This window comes from Amaranthus tricolor, chromosome 15 (genome assembly GCF_026212465.1).
Source record: "Amaranthus tricolor cultivar Red isolate AtriRed21 chromosome 15, ASM2621246v1, whole genome shotgun sequence".
NCBI classification, from domain to species: Eukaryota; Viridiplantae; Streptophyta; class Magnoliopsida; order Caryophyllales; family Amaranthaceae; genus Amaranthus; species Amaranthus tricolor.
In genome coordinates, this window is record NC_080061.1 from 8943163 (window position 1) to 8954709 (window position 11547).

The window sequence follows — 11547 nt, forward strand, 5'->3', positions numbered from 1 at the left end:
GAGATACCAACTCTAATTGGGCCGACCCATTATATATTTTTTAAAATATTGTAAGTATGCATTAAGAATGATGTAAGTAGACATTAAAGATATTGAAAATAGGCATTAAGGATACGATAAGTATAACATTAAAAATAATGTAAGTAGGCATTATTCTTTTATGGATTGGGCTTGAGATACGTCTCTCAAGAGACTAGCTAATCAATAGTAGTGTTAAAACTATTAACATATTAAATTTGAACTAAATGCTATACAATATATCTATACAATTTAAATACTTATTTTTAAAACAATAATTGAAGATTAGAAGTTCAAAATTGAGTTAGATTTTAAAACATCATTGTCAAATTATATGTCATAATTTTAACTATTAACATATTCAATTTGAACTAAAACCTATACAATATATGTATGAGTTATCATCTTTCTTCCCTCCCAAACTCTGACCATAGTTTTCTATGAGCGAGATACACTGGTATGATGATGATGATATTCAATTTGAACTAAAACCCATACAATATCTTTATAGCACTTTGAAATACTTATTTTGAAAACGATAATTGAAGCTTATACGTTCAAAATTGAGTTAGATCATAAAACATCAATTGTCAATTTATGTGTCATAATTTAAGTATTAACATATTCAATTTGAACTATTTACAAATATATATAAACGTGTTGAGGAAAGAATAATATCACTATTATTGATCGATGATTAAAAAGTACAAGTACTCTTATGTTCCATTAGAACCATCATGTTGCATTGAATAAAAGTACTTGTATTGTACAATGTTTTAACACTATTATTAATAGTGTTATTGACCATTCATTTGTTGTTTAAAATTCATCCATAGAATGATAAATTAATACTATTTTATTAACTTTATTCTCAAATTGTGAAACAGAACAACATTTAGGTAAAAATTAATGAGTTTAACATCAAAATTGATTACAAATAGGTCAAAATTGAAATTTTTATGTTAATTGATATGTTTAAAGTTTACTTTAAGTTGAAATTAATACCTTTAAAATTAAAATTGAAAAATGCCCAGAAAATGAAAAAAAAACGAGAGAAAGCATGTGAGGTTGATACACGCACGAATTAGGCCGGCCCAAATTGACGGTCTCATTATAAGGCCGTCTCATTTAAGACCATATGTAATTTTAAATAACATAAATTCAAAAAAGAGCATTAAGTTGAGTATTTATATCAAACAAATTTTGAATACATAGCTTTATTTAATTCCTAATAGCAAGAGTCTCTAGTCTAGTCTCACCGAAATAAGTACCATTTTCCCAAAAGATCGTAGATTCAATTTTTCACAGTTTTCTTCTTTCCTTAACCAACCTTGTCATCTAATTCTAAAAAAAAAATACAAAAAACAAATCTAAAAATACAAAAAATTCCTAATAGCAATTTTGAGCAACCATATCTTTCTCTATAGTGTGCGTGCCAGTCAAGACAATAACAGGAGATAGAATTTCATCTACAATAACAAACCCCAAATGGATCTCCACAAAATAGGAGTAACTCCCATATAATTCTTTCAAAAAAAAAGAGATATGTATTTCCAGTTTAGCAACCATTTACAGGAACACTGGCTTTCAGCTTTGCTAATATTTCACAATATTTTCCCATCATGGGATCTATAAACAAAGAAAACCCAAGTTTCACTATCATACCGATATGACAATTGTGTAGTTAACTATGCAGCACAACAACATCCCTATATCATCATCATCATCATCATCATCATTCATGACTACCTTCACACCACAAAGACATTTTGATGAATTCTTTACGCATGTGTATTGCCAATGCATCCCACAAACCTGTGCTCTAACGGCTTCCTTCGTTTACAGCTTGTTATGGAATCTATTCTACCTAATTTCAGAGAAGAACTGGTGTCCAAATAATTTTGTTGCAAGTCCAGTCGAATTTTCCTCTTGAAACCAGGAACATTTTTCAATCCTACAGCAGAAGCAAGTCGTAAAATACAATCTACATAAGAATACAAGGTACAAAAAAATAAGAGCTGTAAAGAAAATATGCTCCCTCCTATTCTAACAAATGTCTCATTCGTTTTTGTAGATATTTTATTCTCAATTTACAAGTTAAAACATAGTCAAGTAGGATATTGATCGATACGTCTCAATGTAAATTTAATTGGAGTATCTTTTATTAATTTTTAACCAATCACAATTAGGGATATTTAGGATTGAAATAGTGCAGCGACAAGTGTGCAAAACCAAATTGGTCATTTGATTAGAATAAGGGAGGTACTTGCTAAATTCGCTGCGCCAAGAACTAATTGTACAACAGCATATGTAGCAGAAAGATGAAAAGTAGCTGCATATGTAGTTTGCTAGAAATGAAATAGTAAATACCCGGAAAAAATGATTCTTTGAATATGGATGACTCGCCCTCACGATTGTGACTACTACAGTTGTTGGACCCGGTTATTCTAAAAAACATCGAATAATAGGTAAAGGTTAGCAGCAATATACACGTAAGTATCAAAATTGCTAAAATGACACCAAAATAAGAAAGAAAATTCATCTAAAACTGATAGTGATAAATTTTCTCAGATACCAATGTTTGAGTTGATTTCTCAAATGTCATAGTAGCTAGCATATTATGGTATGGCTAAATTTTAAAATTGTAGTTCACACAAAACAATGTTCTCAATAAATCAAATCAATGATTACTCAAGAAGCAACCCGAATAAGTTACCAATCATATACGTGATTGCACATATTGACTGTTCCAAATGAACGTCTGTCATAGCAGAAGCCAGAAACCATTAGATGAGGTTAAATTAATTAGTTGATGGTAAAATCTCAAGCAAACATGATAATGACACCAAAACCCAGTTCAAGCCTATAAGCATGGAACTTGGGAGTTAACCAGAATTCCAACTCCTTCACAAGTTTATGATTTAATCTTCCCTCCAGAACATCATTTGAGTTCCTTGTATAAAATTATAAACTTAATACATTCAACTTCTCAAAACCTTGAGAAACACATCGAACCTGTACATGTGTTCGACAAAGTCGTCAATCAATGTAGGCCAAGCACCTGAAGATAATTATACAAAGCAAAAGTCAAATTCCAGTAATAGCTACTCTTGACTCACACACACGAAAAATCGGAAGTAAGAGAAGTACAACTAAAAAACAGGAATCCTAGAGTACAAATAACAACAAAGAGTAATTGGTTGATAGTGATATTACAAAATAGTGATATTTAAGGAAGCCATGCTGCAGAAGCCAGACCCCAAACGTCAACTGCTTTCAGATTTTAGTATTTAGGACTCCCAAAATAAATATTACAAAAGCTGCGAGAAAACTGAATATACAACCTCTGCCAAATAGACTTTTATAAAAACCTAAGACCAAATAATAGTCACATTTAATTTACCCTCCACTTCCACTTGGAGGTTTTGACCTCACATGAGTCCAGTATATATGAGAATCCAAAATTTTGTACACATAATATTTTAAAAGAGCTGAAGTGCTAATTGTACGTGAAAAACAGGCTAAACACAAACTATATTTTCTCACTTAAGTCTTGTTTATAGCAGCAAACCCAATAGGGGTGATGGTTGTAGACTCGTAGCTGATCAGACAATGCGTAAATTCAGTTACGGTCAAACACGAACATAGTGTCAAAACAAGGCTGCATCGCATCGGCCGCATTGTAAAGGTTTTCAAAATAAACGAACTGATATTCCCCGTGTTGTAAAGGTGTAAAAAAACTCGTGTTTTAGGCCGTATCAAGGGATATCTTATGGTTTTGACCAATATTTAGCATTACGATAACCGCATCACCGTTTCATTACCGCGATCACGATTGTTATTTACTAATGTTTTAAAAACAAAAGCTCTACTTTTTGTAGGAGAGAATATCAACAATTGATAATTCAAAGCTAGATTTTCATATTAAGGGCATGCATGAATTAAGGGTTAATATTAAGGGGATATAAAACTCAAACTACACAAATGAAAGTAAGTAGAAGTAAATTTGAAAGGGGAGATGAAGAATAAAGAATATAATGGTATGAGGAAGATAATCAATCTTATTTTACTAGTGAAGGATGGACATGGTTCCTCTTCATGCCACTAGAGTAAATATTCACCCTAAAATGAGGAGACTAATTCTTTTATTTCTTCTTCAACATCACTTACTATTTCTTACCTTTGACAACAACAATATTCTCGTAATATTCTACTCCAATAACCTTTTTTTTTAGTTTGACTTTTATGGCCCCCATAAATATTTACTCCCGATACAAGTATGACCTAAGCAAACATTTGATTTGGAGTTGAGAGATTGATATATGGTTCAAGCAATTTAAAAGCAATCGTGTTTCTTGTTATCTAATAATTCCTCCATTTTATAGGAGCGTAACTTCCCCTAAAGATTCTAGGGTGTTTAGAGAGAATTGACACATTTTAGAAAAAATGGGGCACTATAAACTATAAATCTATAATTGATTTAGGCCCCCAGGTCTTCTACTTTCTTTCAGTAGGCTATAGAAAATTGATTTGACATAAGTTTTATAAAGCTCAGCTAAGTTAAGCTATCTATGGGTCAAATCAGGTATTAGCATTACCTATTCAACACCTATTTCAATTTTCACCATATGAATTTGCAATCTACCCAAAATGACCAATAAGAACATCGATGGCACATCCACACGACCATTTCTTAGTAGTTAACACTTAAACTTCTGCCTTAAATGTCGAGGTACTTATAATTGGTACATACTTCACCATCTCAACACAAAACATGTAACAATTTCTGAACTTCGATCTTCTTAAGAGGAACAAAGAACTGTCAGATGAACTAAATGTCATTCATACGTCTGTCAGAATATAATCCATCACCACCCTCAAAGTAATTTTCAGAAGGGATAGAACAATGCAAGAATTTTTCAATGATAAAAAATACTAACAAGATAAATGAATTAACTCATAAAGCTAAGAAATGAGAAAGTGTCATAACACAGTGCAAAAATATGATTATAGTTGCGCTAATAGTCACAAAAATGTCTTTTGCAGTCAATGTGAATGGTTTCGCAGTTGTCTCGATCACGATACATATGATGGGGACGAGATTTTGCACTAATCACACAAGGTCATTCTAAGAGGTAAAGAAAGAAAAATGATGTAGACCCAGGTTCACTAAATCTACATCAAGGTAATTGCGGTCAAAGAAGGTCATCTTCACAGCGTTAGATGTTCATTTATTATCTTCAGTCATTTCAATAGTTTAGTTTTATTGCTTGATTTTGAACATTAAAGTTCTGTTTTAGTTTACATTTTTTTTTTTTGCATTTTTAATGTAGTCTATAATTTAATTATAAGGCATGTAACTAAATGAGTTCATGATAAAGAAGCTTGATCCAAGTAGTTGGATTGTAGAGTGGCGCCCAAAACGATGAAGTAAGGCTCGAAGATTGAAGCTTCATCAAGGGATCCGAAGTTGAGCCCCACATGAAGAAGTGCATGTGAACTCTTAAAAGGAGACCTAATGCTCCCTGCCACACGTCTACGTCCAAAAGATAAGTCAACCTACAACCTCCGTGATAACCTCTTAATATGCAAATATACAATTAGATAAAAGCTATGTCAAGGATCTGGATTATTTTGAACCATCAAGTAACAGTTGCGCAATGCCACAATGTCTTTTTTCTTCCAACCCCACTCCTCAAACGTAATGAAGCCTCCATTTCAAATTCACACCAAAGATATGATGTACACGGGGCCTATTAACTAAGGAGGAAACCACATAAATTAAGAAGAGCACTAAAGTCATACAACGCTATCCAATGGAGTGAAAGCATGGGATAAGACATTTGCCCAAAGTACTTTTTTCCCCAGCTGCTACTACTAGTCATTGTAGATTAAAAAATAGTTGTAGTTGATAAGAAAATTAAACTATGAAACACCTGTACTCAATTCCCTGAACAAGAACTACTCGACGGCAATTTGTTAGTTGGACAAGAAAGAAACGAATGTCTTTCCATCAAGACTCATAACCAGTAGACCCCTAAGGTCTGGGACCCACACCTATATGTCTGGTGAAGCAGTAGACTAATTTGTCAATGGTACAAGCAAATAACTTCCTATCACTAGCAAAAAACATGTAGCATGCTCAATGCATACCATCCTTTTCCTTTTACCGAAAATTAAAAATCTGGAAATTCCAATTGTGTGCAAATAACACAAGGTTTAGGAACTTGCAATACAAAATCTAGAGTTCTGCACTCCAATTCCACATTTGATGTTTATATAACTTCAAATTATAAAATTCAATTATAAAGTTTTGGATTTTTCAACACGGCATCCCAATCCCATGGTTAATGTTTGGGATCTTTGGGAATTTCAATTCCGCCTTTGATATTTATCAATCGTAGGTTTCACAATTCTGAGTAACATTATTTCATTCTTGAAAATGGTTGATACTCAGCCATCCTCCCTCAACAGAAAAAAATCAACTTTTTATGGATTTGCAATAACTTCTTTTTGCAGTAATCACTACATGGTTCTGCTATTTTCTCTCACAAAATGAAAGGGCCATTTGCCATTTTAATAGAAAACAGAGGAAGTATTTGTAGGCAAATCAAGTATTGGAACTCAACAAAATTAAACATGTCTTTTAAAAAAGGCAAAAAAAATCAGCCTTAAAAATATTTTGATCTTTCAATAACCGGCTCTAAAAAGACTACTAAAGAGAAATGATATCAACTAGGGAAAGACGAATGATACAGAGTATGAGAGAGTACCAATTTTTACTTTCAGCATTGAATTTTCAACCCTTGTAAGAAAGATATTGAGGAGACAAAAGAGAAAAAAAAAAGAAGCTTATGGTAACTTACGAGAGGACAAGAGATTAATATTTCAGTAATGATATATCAAGATTCCATTTTATTATAATGGAGGAGGGAAAAACATCAATTTTTTATTGAAGGGCTTGGCATTTAGAAACCACTGTGATGCGGAAGAAAAAGGAGTTGAGTACTTCAACCAGAAATTTGTTTAGGACAAGGTATGAGCTAGAAATATAAACATCGAGATTAAAAATTTTAAAACCCAGTTCCAAATTCAATGAAATTGGATGAATTACAAATCCTATTCTAGTTTGCCAAAAGATAGAATTGGACCGGTTCCAGATTCTAAGTTCTCAAACACAGTAAACTATACCAATATCCTCTCCAAAAGGCAACTCCAATACTCCAAAAGAGGGGCGAAAAAAGTGAAATGAGCATCAGCTTCATCACGTTTATAAAAAAAAGTAAAAGACCATCAGCTTAAAAAGCTTTAAATCTATTATACTTGAAACATTTTCCTTAGTTACTCCAATGGAAACCAAACTACTAAGAGTCTAACTTGCAATTTTAACTAAGCATCTAGTTTCCACATGCATTACCAATGCTAGGAAAAGCTTGATCACAAGAAAAAACTTGATTTTCACTTCATTGTCACCCCACCAGTAAAACTATTCCTCATGTCAACAAAACTATCTAGTTCCCAGGTTTTAACAGGACAAATTTCAATCATAAGCCTATGACTCAACCAATGAACAGTTATGTTTCATGCCTTGGAAGCTTGAAGAGTGAGCATTCTGTTATATGCAGACTCAAGCTAGCAAATGTGTTGACCATACATTTGTTTGATCCAGCATCGAAAAAACAAATAATTTTGGGAGCATCAAATTATCTATAGAAAAAAAAGAGTAACAGATAAGAGTAGAAAACTTATCTATATTCTGTAAGTGTAAGGAAATTAATAAATGCAAAAGAAATTAGAAAAGAGTAGCAAATAGAAGGAAGACATAGAGCGCTTATGCCAGAAAATATAACAGAGAAGAACACATTTAATCCATCATACACCCATCATCCCCATGCTTACCAGAATCAGATACAAATCTTTTACCCGGCCCCACCCGCCACCCAAAATTTTTTTGGGTTTTTATGTAAAGCCAATGTATTGTCTAATGTTTACTACATAAAAAATAGGCTTAGTAGTTAAGTTAAATATTTTTTGAAATAAATCTTGCCCCATTACCCCAACTTTTGTTTGGCCCCTCTAACTTATGGGCCAACATTCACCACCAATCCCATTATTCCCTCCTAAAAGACAATGTAGCACTTTAACACATTGTACACCAAAAGTATATCAGAAAATAATAAAACTCTACCTTCAAGATCATATCCTGCCAAATCTTCATGTACACAACGACTAAAGACTAAAACTTGCCGCCAAGTATCTTCAGATATATTGTACCGCTGGTTTTGCTGAAATAAGCCCATTGACACAAGTGAATAGAACATCCAACTACTCCATTTTGGGAAGTGTAATAAGTTGAGCATGTGGGAATATCCTAAAATGTAAATTGATTTAATACAAAAAGTCCATATGAAGTAAAAAGACAGTCATACCCCACATATTATTACAAGACTTAATTAACAAAACAGATTATTACAAGACTTAATTAACAAAACAGATTGTCATCCACTTCAGCTGACGTGGCATTGGAACTAGAAGATGGTCAGCAGATGTGTCTATGAGATCATATGCATGTGTTTATAGCATCATTAGATAAGGCTTATTATACTAATCTAAAATTACACATTTTCTGGGGAACTGAAGATGACTAAAGCGGTGAAAGGTAGAAAAACTCAGGGAAGGGAGAAAGAGTTAAAGATTGGAAAGATCAATTACCATTTCTTCAAATATTTCAAAAAAGAAGGGAGAAAAGATAGGGACAGGCAATATGATTATTTTACCAGTCATATACTTGCATTTCTTCCATTATATAAAAACCGCTATGGGTGGTGAAATATTTGAGGTACTCGACCCAGGCGTACCTTCTACCCATGAAAGATTACAACCTCTTCTTTCCCTCTTCATCTTAACATGTCCCATACAATACGCTAAGCAAGGAAACATACAAAAGTGTATACCAAAAGAAAAGAAAAATAAGCTTTCAGGCTATGACAAGATTACAGCAGAAGTGACAGGATAACAAATTAACAAGCCACAATATAAGTTCCGATAATTTAGGATGAGACTGATCATTACACATCAAAAGAATTTGAGTTTGAAATGCAAACTAACATAACAATGAAATTTCCAAAGCAGTAGCATCATACCACAACAAAGTCACACCACTGATTCAGTAGGCGAAACCTTCCAGAAAGAATTAGCTTCCATGCATCAATCGCCCTGGACACAGCTATTAAACAACAAAGAACATCCTTAATGAGAAACATCATCTGTAGACATATCAAAAAGAAAATTATGATACTAGGCAGGAGAGAGATGCTCACTGATGTTTTTTTGACCATTTTCACGGCACATGAAGAAGACAAAATCATAGAAATATGAAAATTCTGAGAAATCTTCCTGAGATTGATTAAATAAATATATCACAATATCTATAAATTAATACCAATGGGAAATATAAGCATCTTTTAGGTATGGTCAAATATAAATATAAATATTAAGTCATACCCTTAGATTAAGGCGAGACATTAGCGTGTGCAGTTCATCCAAAATAGAAAGGCTGTCATAGAAAGTGTATAGCAAAATAAGAATATAAGTCAATTTACTTTTGAGAAGTAAATGTAAGCTGTCAATATTTTGTTCTCTTATATCTTTCAATAAAACAAACCCTGAATTGAATCAAAAAATACAAGTAGTGTTCAAGTATCACAAGCCTAAAATATATATAAGAAGCAAAACAAGAATTTTCATGCAAAATCTATTGTAAATGCAAAGCAAAATGACATTCTACAATATTTAGTTGACATCACTAAACATGTAGAAAGAATGTTTACAAATGAAACCTGCACTACACCTTTATCGAGGCATACCATTAGCAATAATCCAATGATAAAAGAGAAATCAAAACCGAATTGAACAATGAGCATTTACACAACATTGTCTGATTCTTGACTCGTGACTCTCCCTAAAATGGCATATACTAGAATAACAAAACAGTCCAACTAAGATAAATCACTAAAGAGTGAAAAAAATAATTTGTAAGAAATGCAACATCATGAATCAATTTTTAGATCTCCCAAATTTTCCATCATTCCCAATACACATAAAGACCAATATACCATAACTAGGAAGCTGAGGCAAACTATTATATATATATATAAATATCAATAAGACTTCATAAATTCTTGACCTAGATTTGATCATTCAACCAAATAGAGAACTCTCTCTTATTAAAAATTTTACCTCATGCTCATGATGCTTGAGTCCACCATTTTTGTCAGCTTGTACATTGCCTCCCTTGATGATTTGGTATTTTCTAATTCATCATTGAGCATGTTCATTTCTTGACAGCGATACGCATCACCTGATCGGATATCTGCCAGAAAAAACAATAGATCCCTTGGATCATTAATTAGATAATTCAAGAGAAAACTTGGATAGAATAGCAAAAGCATATCCTTGTGAAATCTTATAGGAACAGGTCCGCTACATCTAAATCTTACATTTAACTTTTTCGTGACAATTGACAAAACCTCAAAACCCTAACAGTAACACTTTTACATTAAAAAACCACTGAAGAAAGCACCAGCCAGGACATAAAAACAATAATTGAATTAAAGAACACTCAATGTTTTCATCTGGATTTAGCATCATGACAGCATTGTCGCTTGCTTAATTACTTCGAGTATAGTATAAATTCAATCAGATGACAATTGGCAAAAGAATTCTTTCAAGAATGAATGAAAACCATTTAAAACTCCAAACAGGTCGATAAGCAAACAAATTCAATAGAATTTCAAGAACACCAAAATATGACATCAAGAAAACCAATAAAATCAATAGTTAATTTTAGATTCAATAACAATAACATCAAGAAAATCAACCATTAATAAGTCTGAATTCAAATAGAAAGACGAAATTAGGGTATCGGAATTACCGCGAAATTTACGATAGATTTGAAAGATGTCGAATTGGGTTGAATTGGAGTACTCCATGACTATGAGAAGAGATTAAACTTAGGGATTCGTTTACATAAAAATCAAATTTACATTCGAAATTGAAACGAAACCCTAAGTAATCTCAAACTCGTTATCTATCACAAATCACTATCTCTCTCTTTCACCCACTGATTGCAAAGTGAAGTCTAGGCTAGGCTGTCAACTCCTCTTAAGAAACTTTGGGGTTGTACTCGTAACTTGTGAAATGGTAATACTAGTAGTACTAGTTAAAAGTCTCATCATACAATACAATTGTAAAATTTTTTCAGCATTCCCATAATAAGATTAACCTAAGATTTTTCCTGCATTCTCATAATAATCAGTCATATGGAGTAATTCTTTCTAAAATTAATCTTAATTTATTTTTTGATATATAAATAGTATATCACAATAAGATATGTTCTTTTAAATTTTTTAGAATTTTATATTTTTGAATTTAAAACCTATATAAAATTTCCAATAAAAGCTATTTTGTTGGAGTATATTTGTTTTTTTTTTATGTTGAAGTATTTCCTAAGTTATAAAGTTTCTTTGA

The 11547-nt window shown here is 32.3% G+C and overlaps 1 protein-coding gene across 1 annotated transcript; it reads right to left on the reverse strand.

Moving 5' to 3' along the window:
* Positions 1–1498: 1498 nt before the first annotated feature.
* Positions 1499–11291, reverse strand: LOC130801509 (defective in cullin neddylation protein AAR3). Its single transcript, XM_057665376.1, has 9 exons — positions 10952–11291; positions 10258–10390; positions 9523–9574; positions 9339–9414; positions 9162–9244; positions 8207–8303; positions 3034–3079; positions 2389–2465; positions 1499–1972 (listed from the first exon to the last, which is right to left on the reverse strand). Exons 1-9 carry the CDS (start codon positions 11007–11009, stop codon positions 1800–1802), a joined length of 795 nt encoding a protein of 264 aa, XP_057521359.1. The 5' UTR covers positions 11010–11291; the 3' UTR covers positions 1499–1799.
* Positions 11292–11547: the final 256 nt, after the last annotated feature.

Excerpts from the sequence above, each read along its gene's own strand:
- LOC130801509 (XM_057665376.1), bottom strand. The coding sequence starts at position 11,009 with ATGGAGTACTCCAATTCAACCCAATTCGACATCTTTCAAATCTATCGT. Across the intron at positions 10,391-10,951 it reads AATCTATCGTAAATTTCGCG|ATATCCGATCAGGTGATGCG; the intron begins GTAATTCCGATA and ends TTTTTCTGGCAG. Across the intron at positions 2,466-3,033 it reads TTTGTCGAACACATGTACAG|AATAACCGGGTCCAACAACT; the intron begins GTTCGATGTGTT and ends GATGTTTTTTAG.